Below are 15,341 nucleotides of genomic sequence, written 5' to 3' on the forward strand. Positions count from 1 at the left end.
CGACTCCGGTGGCTGCGCAGCGTCGGCGGGGAGCGCGGGCTGCGGAGAGGCGGGCCGGGCCAAGCGGAGCCGAGCTAGCGGGAGCGCGGCGCCGGGGAGGCGGCGGAGACGCGGGGCTCGGAGGGTCAGCCTCTTATCGTAGCCGGTCTCCTCGGCGCGCCCTCCCTCGTTTCGCCCCACGGCCAAGCCCGCCGCGGGCCGGCGTGCGCTGGTCACTGAGGCCCAGGTCGCCGCCGCGGCGCGGTGAGTGGGGGCGGGCGGCGGGCGACTGCGCGTCCAGGCCGGAAGTGCGGCGCTTTGTGCGGCCGTCTCGGGGCGGTGCCAAGGTCGGCCCGCGGCTCGGGGTCGCTTGGCGTCTGGACCGGCCTGGGGTGCGCTTTGTCCCGCGGGCAAGGCCGGGCGGGGGCCGGGGGCGGAGCTCGGCCGGACACGTACGCGGGCAGGTGCGGTCCTGGCGGCGCGGGCCTGCCGCCTAGGTGGCCGAGGTGGCTTCGCGGCGCGGGGCGTTCTCCTAAAGGTCGGGGTCACAGCCGTCAGGAATGCGAGCGTGAAACACGGGGGCAGAGCGCTGTGACAATAGTCATTTCCTACGTGTAACTACTCACTTTGTCTACCCACGAAGTAAAGATAATTTTTTTTTTTTTTTTTTTTTGCTTGGCGGAATCTGAGCGTTCTCTTTCCAGCTTGAAAAGGCACGATTTAAATTACAGGCTTTTAAGATTTCCTTCAGAAAGGACGTTTCGTGGCCCATCCTGGGTTAACTTTGAAAAAAGAGTGCAGTGCGCCTTTACGACGTCCACAAATAAGGGTATTTCTGTTTTATAGTGTTTGTAAACATGAAATTTGCATCTCATGGGCTGTTTGAGTTAATGTTTAATCATTAAAGTAAAACATAAGAATATTTTGCAGTGTTTTCGCATGCCAGGAAACTTTACAAATAAAAAGGTTTATATAGTTTCCACTCCTTAAACTTTCAGGTCATCCTTGTGTAATTTGAGATCAGTTTTCTCAAATACTGTGGATGAAAGATTCTAGATTAAATAAAACTTTTTGGTTTTGGCAATAACAGGAACACATTTTTAAGCTTTTGTAGATAAAGAAGGAGTGGGTTATTTTTGCTTTGACAGCCAAGATTTGAACAGTGTAAGGCTATTCTAATTTTGAAGCTAGTGTTGCAGAAATTGTGAAAATCTTGCTTCTCTTTGTCTTTACAAAGCCGGCTTACTTTGGTGGAGTGTTGGCATATGTTACTCATGTAACATTTTGGAATGTTTCTGAATACAAGAAAGCTTTAAAGTGAGTTAAAATTAGTTGTGATTTTGACTAAATGAAAGTTAAGGTCTGGTAGAAGGCGGCCTGTAGACTTTTAAGAGTTGGAGCCTGCTTTCTTTGGGTTCTCCTGGATGTTCCCTGTGCAGCATTCACTAGAAATGCCCAAGCAGGTAGTTCTCTTCTGACTCGTGCACTTAGGCGTAGTGCCTAAGTGTGTGTAAGTTAAGTGCCTGGAACCTAGAAGGCGGGAGTAAGCAGCGCAGGTCGTCTTATCAGATCTTAATATATTTGTTAGGAAATGAGAGCAGTGTAATGCTGTAGAAGTAGAGGATTAGAATTGAAAAAAATCTACAGTGCGTTTTAAAATGATTTTTTAATAGGTTCCGTAGTTTAAAGGGAAATTATACCAAAGTTGTCTTATTTAGACAGTTTTTTTTCCTGGATCAATTGAGCACGTTTTTTTTTTTTTTTTAGACGGAGTCACCCTCTGTCGCCCAGGCTGGAGTATAGTGGTGGGATCTCCTCTCACTTCAAGCTTCCCCTCCCAGATTCACGCCGTTCTCTTGCCTCAGCCTCCCAAGTAGCTGAGACTACAGGCGCCCGCCACAACGCCCGGCTCATTTTTTTGTATTTTTTTTAGTGGAGACGGGGTTTTACCGTGTTAGCCAGGATGGTCTTGATATCCTGACCTCATGATTTGCCCGCCTTGGCCTCCCAAAGTGCTGGGATTACAGGCATGAGCCACCGCGCCAGGCCAAGCACAATTTTAAAAGAACAGTACACCACTGTAACAGAGTAATACTTTTTTCGTGTCTTGTGTTCCAGTCTGTTAAGTCTGTCTGATTGTACTGTGTAGAAATACATGAATTTCTCCCAGTCAGATGCAGACCCAAACCTTGATAATGAAGGTAAAGTTTGGGGGAGAGTAGAGAACTTCTCTTTTCTCTCTCTTTTTTTTTTTGTGAGACAGAGTGCAATGGCGTGATCTCGACTCACTGCAGCCTCCTCCTCCCGGGCTCAAGGGATTCTCCTGTCTCAGCCTCCCGAGTAGTTGGGATTACAGGCACACACCACTGCGCCCAGCTAATTTTTGTATTTTTAGGAGAGACAGGGTTTTACCGTGTTACCCAGTCTGGTCTTGAACTGTTGACCTCAGGTGGTCCACCCACATTGGTCTCCCAAAGTGCTGGAGCCTCCGCCCCTGGCCTATATGCTCTTTTTATTTTATGTTATGTTATGTTATTTTATTTTATTTTGTTATTTTATGTTATGTTATTTTATTTTATTTTTTTGAGACAGTTTTGCTCTGTTGCCCAGGCTGGAGTGCAGTGGTGTGATCTCGGCTCACTGCAACCTTCTCCTCCCGGGTTAAAGTGATTCTCCTGCCTCAGCCTCCCAAATAGCTGAGATTACAGGCGCATGCCACCATGCCCAGGTAATGTTTGTGTTTTTAGTAGAGATGGGGTCTCAGCTCACTATGTTGGCCAGGCTGGTCTTGAACTTCTGACCTCAAGTGATCCACCCGCGTCGGCTTCCCAAAGTGCTGAGATTACAGATGTGAGCCACTGCATCCAGCCTCTTTTTTAAAAATGTATTTTTGGCCAGGCGTGGTGGCTCACCCCTGTAATCCCTGCACTTTGCGAGGCCAAGGCCAGCAGATCACGAGGTCAGGTGATCGAGAACATCCTGGCTAACACGGTGAAACCCTGTCTCTACAAAAAATACAAAAATATTAGCCGGGCGTGGTGGCGGGTGGCTGTAGTCCCAGCTACTTGGGAGGCTGAGGCAGGAGAATGGTGTGAACCCGGGAGGCGGAGCTTGCAGCAAGCTGAGATTGTGCCGTTGTACTCCAGCCTGGGCGACAGAGTGAGACTCCATCTCAAACAAACCAAAAACATATATATGATATATATATTAAATTTTTATAGGGATGGGAGTCTCACTATATTGCCCAGGCTCATCTCAAACTTCTGAGCTCAAGCAGTCCTGCTTCAGCTTCCCAAAGCACTGGTGTTACAGGCACTTGCCACCACATCTACAAGCTCTTGATGTCAGACATTACTGAGACTTTCCAATATTGGTGTTTCTGAGTATTATATCTTGTATATTGGTGTTTCTGAGAGTGAATTTAAACTTCTTGAAATTAGGTTTGTAGATATAAAATTTTAAAGGCCTCTTATTGTAGTATTTCATTCTTAGTGCTCTGTGTGGGAACTTTGTTTAGAGATGATATGTTTCCAAACTAGGAAAAAATAGTGTAGTGATAGGTCTGTCTTGTCTTTTTTTTTTTTTTTTTTTTTTGAGACAGAGCCTCACTGTTGCCCAGGCTGGAGTGCAGTGGCATGATCTTGGCTCACTGAAACCTCTGCCTCCTGGGTTCAAGTGATTCTCCTGCCTCAGCCTCCCAAGTAGGTGGGACTACAGGTATGTGCCACCAGGCCGGCTAAGTTTTGTATTTGTAGTAGAGACAGTGTTTTACCATGTTGGCCAGGCTGGTCTGGAACTCCTGACGTCGTAATCTGCCTGCCTTGGCCTCCCAAAGTGCTGGGATTACAGGCGTGAGCCACCGCGCCCAGCCAGGTCTTTCATTTTAAAGACAGACTTTTCTTCTGATTATTATTTGATTTTCAAGTTAGGAATTTTTGCTGTCATCTTTTTAAAAGTAATCTGACATTTGTCTATTCTAATGCAGGTGTCAAACCACCCATAGGAATTGTGACAGTTGAGTCATTTCAAATGGGAAACTAAAAATGTGGTAAGCTCGGCCCGGTGCGGTGGCTCACGCCTGTATTCCCAGCACTTTGAGAGGCCAAGACAGGCGGATCGCCTGAGGTTGGAAGTTCGAGACCAACCTGACTAACATGGAGAAACCCTGTCTCTACTAAAAGTACAGAATTAGCTGGGTATGGTGGCACGTGCCTGTAATCCCAGCTACTCAGGAGGCTGAGGCAGGAGAATCGCTTGAACCTGGGAGTCAAAGGTTGCAGTGAGCCAAGATCACGCCATTGCACTCCAGCCTGGGAAACGAAAGTGAAAACTCCGTCTCAAAAAAAAAAAGGTGGTAAGCTCTAGATCCAGCCTTGGGTTTGGGTTTCTTAGTCCACACCAAATCAGACTGGAAAGTTGGTGGTTACAGGAAGATTTTAGTGGCACTAAAATTTCAGGTAGATTGGTGATGATGTGTTTTTTCTTTAGTTTTGCGTTATGCAAAATTGAAAATGCAGCAATACAGTGCACAACCTTATATCCGACATCTTGATGTAAAGATTATTAGCATTTTGTTGTATTTGCTCTTTATAGAAATATTTTAAATCATAGATGTATCATTTTCAATTTTATGTACTTTATTGTGTCTCTACAAGTTTATGTATTTGTACATAATCACAGTACTGTTAACAGGCTTAAACATAATTGTTTCGTACCAGCTGATACCCAGTATTTAGTCGTGTCCCAGATATCTTTAAACTCTGTTTACAGTTGTTTCAGTCTAAATCAAGAGTCCAACCAAAATTCATCTATTGCCTTTATATCTAAGTCTATTTTAATCTAGAACTATCTAGCTTTCCTCCTCTCCCTCCCCTTTTCCCCCCCACTGTTGCCTTATTGAAGAAACTGGGTCATTTGTCCTTTGGAATGTCCCACTTTTGGGGTTTATCTGATTGCTTCATGGTGTCATTCAGCATATTTCCTCCTACTCCTGCCTTTCTTGTAAACTGCAAGTTAGATGTAAAGGTTCCATTTGATTTTTTTTGTTTTCTTCAGATGGAGTCTCGCTCTGTGGCCCCAGCTGGAGTGCAGTGGTGCGATTTCAGCTCACTGCAACCTCTACCTTCCAGGTTCAAGCATTCTCATGCCTCAGCCTCCCGAGTGGCTGGGATTACAGGTGTGTACCAACACACCCAGCTAATTTTTGTATTTTTAGCAGAGACGGGGTTTCGCCATGTTGCCCAAGCTGGTCTCGAACGCCTGGCCTCAAGCGATCCACCCTTGTCGGCCTCCCAAAGTGCTGGGATTGCGGGGATGTGCCACTGCAACTAGCTGAGTAGAGTTTTATTATTATTGTTCTAGGCTATAAGTCACGTCATTATGGAAGGAGAGCTTCCTAACATCCTTCAGTACTTCATTTGGATTTGCAGTTTTTGGCTGTTAGGAATAATGCTGTTACAAATGTTCACGTCCAACTGCAGGCGTAGCATGTGTTTTCACTTCTCTTGGGTATAGCCCTAGGAGTGGAATTGTGGGGTCATGTGCTAATTCTGTTTACCTGTGCGGCTCAGGAGCTTCCTTGCCTACCAGAGGGCGTCTCCACTCAGCCCATAGTTAAGGGTCTCCATCTGGTGGTTGTAACCTAAGCTGTGTCTCCACAATCATCTATTACTGATTCCCTACATAGAGCTTTTTTTTTTTTTTTTTTTTTTGTGAGGCGGAGTCTCGCTCTGTCGCCCAGGCTGGAGTGCAGTGGCGCGATCTCGGCTCACTGCAAGCTCCACCTCCTGGGTTCACGCCATTCTCCTGCCTCAGCCTCCCGAGTAGCTGGGACTACAGGCGCCCGCCACCACGCCCGGCTAATTTTTTGTATTTTTAGTAGAGACGGGGTTTCACCATGGTCTCGATCTCCTGACCTTGTGATCCGCCCGCCTCGGCCTCCCAAAGTGCTGGGATTACAGGCGTGAGCCACCACGCCCGGCCCCTACATAGAGCTTAAGCTCCAAACAAACTCAATTGCCTAATGTTCCTAAAATGCGTCTTGCTTTTTCTCATTTCTGTGGCTGATTTGTTCCTATCCGTTGTTGACTGGAAATGATGCCCTTTAATTATTATTATTTTTTGAGATGGAGTCTTGCTCCGTTGCCAGGCTGGAGTGCAGTGGCACAATCTCAGCTCACTGCACCCTCTGCCTCCCAGGTTCAAGTGATTCTCCTGCCTCAGCCTCCTGTGTAGCTGGGATTACAGGCACCTGCCAACACACCTGGCTAATTTTTGTTGTATTTTTAGTAGAGATGGGGTTTCACCATGTTGGCTAGACTGGTCTCCAACTCCTGACCTCAAGTGATCTTCCCAACTTGGCCTCCCAAAGTACTGGGATTACAGGCATGAGCCACTGTGCCGGCCTCATGCTGCCCTTTAATCAAGTTTTTCCTATTTCTTCCCTCCCCCATAGAATTTTTGCTCTCCCCTCTCAGCCCTCAGAACACTTTATTCTCTTGTGACTCTTAACATTTGTTGCCTTGTATCATACTTTTAGGCCGGGCGTGGTGACTCATGCCTGTAATCCCAACACTTTGGGAGGCCGAGGCGGGTGCATCACGAGGTCAGGAGATGGAGACCATCCTGGCTAACATGGTGAAACCCCGTCTCTACTAAAAATACAAAAAATTAGCTGGGTGTGGTGGTGGGCGCCTATAGTCCCAGCCACTCGGTAGGCTGAGGCAGGAGAATGGCGTGAACTTGGGAGGCAGAGCTTGCAGTGAGCCGAGATCCGGCCACTGCACTCCAGCCTGGGTGACAGAGCGAGACTCCGTCTGAAAAAAAAAAAGTATTTGTACTTTTAATTTTATGTGTATGTCTCCACTGTCCAGTACAATAGCTGTCACCTACATAGGACTATTGAAGTTAATTAAAGTAAAAATTCAGTTACCATATTTAGTACAGACACTTTTTTTTTTTTTTTGAGACAGAGTCTCGCTCTGTTACCCAGGCTGGAGTGCAGTGGCCGGATCTCAGCTCACTACAAGCTCTGCCCCCCGGGTTTACGCCATTCTCCTGCTTCAGCCTCCCGAGTAGCTGGGACTACAGGCGCCCACCACCACGCCCGGTTAATTTTTTGTATTTTTTTTTTTAGTAGAGATGGGGTTTCCCCATGTTAGTCAGGATGGTCTTGATCTCCTGACCTCGTGATCCGCCCGTCTCGGCTTCCCAAAGTACTGGGATTACAGGCTTGAGCCACGGCGCCCGGCCCAGACACGTTTTCATCTATGTTTTTGAGATAGGGTCTTGCTCCACTGTCTGAGGTATATGATTATAGCACACTGCAGCCTTGAACTCCCAGACTCAACTGATCTCAAATAGCTGGGACCACATGTGTGCACCACCACATCCAGCTAATCTTTTTACTTTTTGTAGAGACAGGGTCTTGCCATCTTGCCAGGGCTTGTTTCCATCTTTGTGAACAGTTCTGTTAGACATTGCTTTTCTAGATTGTAAAACTCAGAAGAGATTGTGACTTGCCCTTTTGTTTTATCTCTGGCCTTTGTGTAGTGCTTTGCTTATCTGGAATTCAATTAAGAAATAAAATTGGCCGGACGCGGTGGCTCAAGCCTGTAATCCCAGCACTTTGGGAGGCCGAGACGGGCGGATCACGAGGTCAGGAGATCGAGACCATCCTGGCTAACACGGTGAAACCCCGTCTCTACTAAAAAATACAAAAAACTAGCCGGGCGAGGTGGCGGGCGCTTGTAGTCCCAGCTATTCCGGAGGCTGAGGCAGGAGAATGGTGTAAACCCGGGAGGCGGAGCTTGCAGTGAGCTGAGATCCGGCCACTGCACTCCAGCCTGGGTGACAGAGCCAGACTCCGTCTCAAAAAAAAAAAAAAAAAAAGAAATAAAATTAACTCCTGGCACAGAAGAAAGAAATAACATTTGGGAAATACTTGCTTCTTGGGAGATGATAGTTGAAGCAGAGAAGTAGGTGAAATATTTGCAGACCTCCACAATTTCTTTGTTGCACATCTGCCAAGCATGGGTTAAAAGTACAGGGGAATAGGGATTGACAGTTGCTAGTTTGTTTATTCCTAAACTATAGAGTAAGACACACAAGTGATTCTCCTGCTTACCTGCTATGCCTTTGTATACTTGTTTTCTCCCTACTCTGAACTGTAGGCCTGCACTGTCCAGTATAGTAACCCCTAGCCACATGTGACTACTTACGTTGAAGTTAAATAAAGCTAAAAGATCCAGTCTCACACTAACCTTATTTTTCAGGTGCTCAGCACTCTTGGCAGGCGGCTCCTGTAGGGGACAGCACAGATAGAGAAGGATGTGGTCATTGTACAAAGTTTTGTTGGTCATTGCTGGTCAAGACCTATCACGTAGCTGTAGCTGTGAACGACATGACAATTTTGGCATTTGGCTTTGGTTTTGAAGCTTAAAAAAATTAGACAGTTCAGGTAATGAGTGTTTTAGTTACTAAAGTTGGCAGTTTATTCCTAATTTAATCCAGAACTTCCTGTTACAGAGGCTAAGGATGTGACCTAGTATTTTCTTCTTAGTACAGGATTGCTTGGTTGTGAGTATTCTAAATGAGTCAAATGAGCTGAAAATTTGAAGTGGTTTCTTTTTGTATTTTGTCTTTGTAATGGATTTTGACAGCTAGAGTGTTCTGAAAGGCATTTGTTTTTTAGAAAGTTGGTAGGTAGGTGCACCTATTTTGTACCAGGTGTTATTGATGCTGGAGACAATTGCCTTTAAGCAGAACCAGGTGCATGTTCCCTACTTGTTTTGGCTACATTCTAAATGGGAATGTGGAGAAGGCAGACCTAAAATGCACATTTTATGTTTTGTTACTCATTACCTATTTTTCAGAGATGGAAGCTTGCTATATTGCCCAGGCTGGTCTTGAACTCCTGGCCTCAAGTGATCCTCCCACAGTGCTGGGAATAACAGGCGTGAGCCATTGTACTCAGCCTAAAAATAGACTTTTTTTAGGTCTAGCAGTTTTAGGTTTACAGCAAAATTGAGCAGAAGGTAGAGATGTACAGCAAAATTGAGCAGAAGGTACAGAGAGTTCCCATATAGCCCCCTACCCCACACATGCTGTTTTAAATCTTAAAGATCATCTTAATCTTTATAACCACATGCATCAGTGAATGATTTACCAGATGAGAAATAGTGAAAGCTCACACTCTAATACACTGCATTTTTAGGCGGCCAGGGCGGGAGGATCACTGGAACTCAGGAGTTCAAGACCAGACTGAGCGACGGGGCGAGACTCTATCTCTACTAAAAATGAGCCAGATGTGGCGATGCACACCTGTAGTCCTGGCTACTCTGGATGCTGAGGTGGGAAGATCACTTAAGCTTGGGTGATCAAGTCTGAAGTGAGCTATGACTGACAGAGCGAGACCACGTTTAAAAAATAAATAAATGAAGTTAAATAATACACTGGATAAGATTCAGAGGAGCTTACTAGAGAGTTGAATGGGAATCAATTCCCAACAATACTTCTATTGGGGAAGGGATAGAGTCCTGGTTGTGGCTGTACAAGTTATTGAACTTGTCAGGAAAAAGAAATATTTATGGATGATAAAACATTGAATGGATTAATAGAGTTGCTGGGCTGTAACCAATTAGTCTTTATTAGGAAAAAAAATTTAACAAGTTTTTAAAGAAATACAGGAAACTGGCCGGGCGCGGTGGCTCAAGCCTGTAATCCCAGCACTTTGGGAGGCCGAGACGGGCGGATCACGAGGTCAGGAGATCGAGACCATCCTGGCGAACATGGTGAAACCTCATCTCTACTAAAAAATACAAAAAACTAGCCAGGCGAGGTGGCGGGCGCCTGTAGTCCCAGCTACTAGGGAGGCTGAGGCGGGAGAATGGCGTAAACCCGGGAGGCGGAGCTTGCAGTGAGCTGAGATCCGGCCACTGCACTCCAGCCTGGGCGACAGAGCGAGACTCCGTCTCAAAAAAAAAAAAAAAAAAAAAAAAAAAAAGAAATACAGGAAACTAGGAAACTAGTGTGGCATGGTGGCACACACCTGTAGTCCCATCTACTCAGGAAGCTGAGGTGGGTGGATCTCTTGGGCCCAGGAGTTTAAAACCAGCCTGGGCAACATGATGAAACCTCATCTCTATTAAAAAAACAAAACAAAACACAAAACTTAGCCAGGTATGGTGGCACCACACCTGTAGTCCCAGCTACTAGGGAGGCTGAGGTGGGATAATCACTTGAACCCAGGAGGTCAAGGTTGCAGTGAGCTGAGATTGTGCCACTGCACTCCAGCCTGGGCAACAGAGCAAGACCCTGTTTTGGGGTGGGGTAGGGGGCGGGGGAAGAAATACAGTCCCAGCACTGTGGGAGGCTGAGGTGGGCGGATCATGAGGTCAAGAGATGAGACTATCCTGGCTAACATGGTAAAACCCTGTCTCTACTAAAAATACAAAAGTTAGCTGGGTGTGGTGGCGCACGCTTGTAGTCCCAGCTATGTGGGAGGCTGAGGCAGGAGAATCACTTAAACCTGGGAGGTAGAGTTGCAGTGAGCTGAGATTGTGCCTCCAGCCTGACGACAGAGCGAGACTCCGTCTGGGAAAAAAAAAATAATAATAATAGTAAATAAATACAGGAAACTGCAAAAGGAACACTAAATCCGCTCCCATCTAGAGTCAGTGACTGTTCATATTTTTATATATTTCCTTTGAGACTTTTTTTCTGTTTGTGCAGGGATGCACATCTTTATACACATAGGTGTTTATTTGGGATCATACTGTGTAGTGCAGGATGCAGTGTAATACCCTACTTTGTTTTCACTTAACATTGTATTATTCTGTTTTTAAACATTTCTTGAAAAGCAGCTGCCTGATACTTGATGTCCTGGATATATCTTGGTTAACTATCCTCTGTTAGAAGAACATTTTGGTTACTTGTAGAATTTTCCGCTTATTTTTTTTGCGACAAAGTCTCGTTCTGTAGCCCACCTTGGAGTGCAGTGGCACGAGCTTGGCTCACTGCCATTTCTACCTCCTGGATTCAAGTGATTCTTGTGCCTCGGGCTCCCAGGTAGCTGGGATTACAGGTGTGTGTCACCACAGTTGGCTAATTTTTGTGTTGTTTTGTTTTTGTTTTGTTTTGTTTTTGAGATGGAGTCTTGCTCTGTAGCCAGGCTGGAGTGCAGTGGTGCAATCTTGGCACACTGCAACCTCCAACTACCTGGTTCAAGCGATTCTCCTGCCTTAGCCTCTTGAGTAGCTGGATTACAGGCGTGCACCACCACGCCCAGCTAGTTTTTGTATTTTTAGTAGAGATGGGTTTTCACCATGTTGGCCAGGATGGTCTTGATCTCCTGACCTAGTGATCCCTCCACCTCGGCCTCCCAAAGTGCTGAGATTACAGGCATGAGCTACCATGCCCGGCCAATTTTTGTATTTTTAGTAGAGGTGGGGTTTCACCATGTTGGCCAGGCTGGTCTCAAACTCCTGACCTCAGGTGATCTGCCCACCTCGGCCTCCCAAAGTGCTGGGATTACAGTTGTGCGCCACCGTACCTGGCCTTTCCCCTTGTTTTTAGTGAACATAGAGCTAACAATTTTTATTCCTTAGCTTCTGATGGACTGAGGAGAAGTGTGAAAAAAAGTTTATCATGCCCTGGTTTGGCACCCATTAGGACATTGAGTGTCCCTTTTTTGTTCTCTGCTGGTTGTGGACAGCGTGAATGTACTGTTTTATAAGCAGCACAGAGAAAGGACTCTAGCTGCCTGCTTTTTTGGGACTGGTACTAGAGAACAATCAGAGAGCAAAAGTGCTTGGCTAAATCGCCTTTTTTTTCTTTTAGTTTTTGCAATCATGAATCCTGTTTATAGTCCTGGATCTTCTGGGGTTCCCTATGCAAATGCCAAAGGAATTGGTTATCCAGGTAAGCAAATACAATTTTGTTTTCATTTTTGAACTTTGACTACTTGGTATATTTTCATGTCACTTTTTCTATTGACAAACGTAGCTCAAAGTGGCTTAGACAAGAAAGAAAATACCTGGAAGTAAAAAATCAAGTGGTAGGACTGGATTTGGTCAAAACTTGATCTAGTGGCTCCAGCAGTTGGGACCAGAATCTAGTTTCTCTACCTCCTGGTCTCAGCTTCACTTTCTCACTGTTAACTTAGTGTTGGTCACAGGTCCCATTCCTTCTCATTGTGGTCTCTGAAGTTCAGGCCCCTCCCAGTAGTCCCTCACTAAGAGCCTCTTTACCTTCACCCTACAGGAAAGCCCAATGGTGCTGCTTGTTCTTTATTCAAACCGGTTCTGGGCTTTGTTCTGATTAAACTCAGCGTCCATCCCTGGGCCACAAAGGGGAGTCTGCTGATTGACTTAGGCCTGATCCCCATCCCTTTGGTGGAGTCAGCTGGTCAAATATGGACTGCAAGTGAGGGTTGCAAGGAAATGGATATTGAGGGAACAAGAGCTGGTTGGTCAAAAATAATAAATGGTTGTTCGCTTTGGTGACTTTGCACAAGGAGTAGTTCTTTGTAATGATACAGCCTCAGTTTGGGTTTTGGTAATATGATAGAAGAGATAACCCCAAAACTTTGTTGCTGTAAGACTCTCAGAAAATGAAATAAAACATTTTACAAATGTATAACTGAACTTGCAGGAGGTAAGAGAGATAGCTGGGGTCAAACGTGAAAGCCCTGTGAAACTCAGCTCACCTGGCCTTTGAACTAATGTCCTGCCTGTCCTGGGGACATGTGCTATTTGTGGGTTTTAGCAACCCACGTGGGGGTAGAGATTGAGTCTTAGGACCCCTGCAACAGGGAATGGAAGTGAGACTTCTTATCAATCATTCTCGTCCCTCTGGAGAGGGATACTTCCCAGCAAAGAGATAGACTAAACAGTCTAGTCGTCCAGTGGCCCCATAAGGAAGTTTGTATGCTTGGGCTCTGAGAAGGGGGAGATCTTTACTAAGACTTTGTAAGCATTCGGAGATGTTTGGGGCTCTAGCTTGTGTTATACTCCCCAGGGGTTCGTTCAGAAGTTGAGAAATCAACATAAAAATAGTCTCCAGGCTTCCTTACTCCTGGAGCATCTGACAGCAGCGAATGCAGAACTGCTGTGGGGGCATATGTTCACAACCCAGGTTGCGTGGGCTTCCTGCAGGCAAAGTTCTGCCTGCTAGCATGGGATGCCTCCCATCAAGTAAGAGGCACCACCCGTGACAGACTGCAGGAGAAGAACCATCAGGTAGAAACTATGTCACACAGACAAATTTAGAAGAATTGTAGATAAAAAAGAAAGAATCAGAAACATAAGAGGGGAACAAGATGCTGGGAAAAAAGAACTAGCTGGAACTTTAAGAAATGAAACAAAATGGCATATGAACAAGTTTCAGGTTAATGTCAAGACAAAACACTTGTTAAGAGAGAACAAACCAGAATGCAACATAAGGAAAGGCAGGAAAACAACAGTAAAGAAACACTGGAGCTCTTCTCCGGAAGGACTGAGTAGAGAAACCGTAAGAAAAGGAGTGACAGGCCGGGCACGGTGGCTCACGCCTGTAATCCCAGCACTTTGGGAGGCCAAGGCGGGTAGATCACGAGGTCAGGAGATGGAGACCATCCTGGCTAACATGGTGAAACCCTGTCTTTACTAAAAATACAAAAACATTAGCCAGGCGTGGTGGCGGGAGCCAGTCGTCCCAGCTGCTCAGGAGGCTGAGGCAGGAGAATGGTGAGAACCCGGGAGGTGGAGCTTGCAGTGAGCAGAGATCGTGCCACTGCACTCCAGCCTGGGCAACAGAGCAAGACTCCGTCTCAAAAAAAAAGAAAAAAAGCAGTGACAGAATTTTCCAGAATTGATGAAAGATAATTTAGTGATGAGCTGTGTCAACACCAGTTTAAAGAGTATTTTAAATAGCTAAGGAGGATCCTGAGTGCAGCTGGAGCCAGAGGAATGGCCAAAACCAATGGCATTAGCACACCCTTATGGTTCTCATCAATACAATAAGACAAGGATTGCCTCTTGTAATCACCAGTTTTGTGCAAAGCTGTGAGGATGCTGAGGTATGTGCATTTTGCTCCTGCTGTTTGGTTAGTCAAAAGCAGGGATTGGTAAATTAGATAAAGGTCTAGATAAAAATATTTTACGCTTTGTGGATCATACCATCTCTGTCATCACAACCACTCAACTCTGCCTTCGTAGCACAAAAGCAGCTGTAGATAATACTGAGCATGTAAGGGCGTGCGTGTTCCAGTGAAACCGCGACAACAGGCAGTGTGCTGAAATTGCCCTGTGGGCTGTCATTTACTGACCGGTCAAGAGAATTGGAGTAAAACACTTTTTTAGGCTTTTTTAATTTTTGGTTTACAAAACACGTTTAAAGGAAGATTTCTGTAATTTTGAAACTTCACTGCCAAAAGCTAAGAAGATATGAGAAAGGAAAATGCTTTTATGCAACTTTGTACTCTTACTGGCTAATGGAGAGTCTGGTCTATAACTTTTCTTTTTGTTTACATTTAATGGAAAAAAGTAACTCTTCCTCAAAAGGCTTTCTTCCTTTTTATTTTTTTGAGATAGAGTTTCTCTGCCCGTGGCCAGCCTGTTCATTTAATTCTTCATTAACTTATAAAGAGTTCTTTTATAGCTGGGCGTGGTGGCTCATGCCTGTAATCCCAGTAATTTGAGAGGCCGGGGCAGGCGAATCACCTGAGGTCAGGAGTTGAAGACCAGCCTGGTCAACATAGTGAAACCCTGTCTCTACTAGAAATACAAAAAATTAGCCTGCCTTAGCCTCGGGAGGCTGAGGCAGGAGAATCGCTTGAACCTGGGATCGGAGGTTGCAGTGAGCCAAGATAGCATCGTCACACTCTAGGCAACAAAAGCGAAACTCTGTCTCAAAAAAAAAATTATTTTAGTATTCTTTTAGTGCTTATTATAAAGATTTTACCGCTTTTATTTTTATTTATTTATTTTTTGAGACAGTGTCACTCGACATCGCCCAGGCTGGAGTGCAGTAGCACGATCTCAGCTCACTGCAGCCTCCATCTCCTGGGTTCAAGTGATTCTTCCAGACTTTGTGCCGTGAAGTCAGATGAGGGTAACAGGACCTAGTGCGTGATACCCTTAGCACCCTTATTACTCTTGCTAAGTAATTACGTGATTGAGAGTTTGGAATGAAACTTCCAGAAATGTTGTAATTGAAGCTGGGCACTGTGGCTTACGCCTGTAATCCCAGCACTTTGGGAGGCCAAGGTAGGTGGATCATGAGGTCAGGAGTTCAAGACCAGCCTGGTCAACATGGTGAAACCCTGTCTCTACTAAAAATACAAAAATTAGCCGGGTGTGGTGGTAGACACCTGTAATCCCAGC

The 15,341-nt window shown here is 45.6% G+C and overlaps 1 protein-coding gene across 3 annotated transcripts in view; it reads left to right on the forward strand.

Annotated features, from left to right (window-relative positions):
* FAM168B (family with sequence similarity 168 member B) overlaps positions 1-15,341 on the forward strand; it is a 39,759-nt gene continuing 24,418 nt past the window's right edge. The window contains exons 1-2 of one of the 3 annotated variants that reach the window (XM_030916293.1): positions 1-243; positions 11,818-11,898. In XM_030916293.1, coding sequence (XP_030772153.1) covers positions 11,829-11,898 — 70 coding nt within the window. In that variant the 5' untranslated portion in view covers positions 1-243; positions 11,818-11,828. Of the gene's footprint in view, positions 244-367; positions 518-710; positions 809-11,817; positions 11,899-15,341 lie in introns of those variants that run through there. The other 2 variants (XM_030916294.1, XM_010378685.2) reach the window with 2 other exon arrangements.

The sequence above is a fragment of the Rhinopithecus roxellana genome, chromosome 14, assembly GCF_007565055.1.
Source record: "Rhinopithecus roxellana isolate Shanxi Qingling chromosome 14, ASM756505v1, whole genome shotgun sequence".
NCBI classification, from domain to species: Eukaryota; Metazoa; Chordata; class Mammalia; order Primates; family Cercopithecidae; genus Rhinopithecus; species Rhinopithecus roxellana.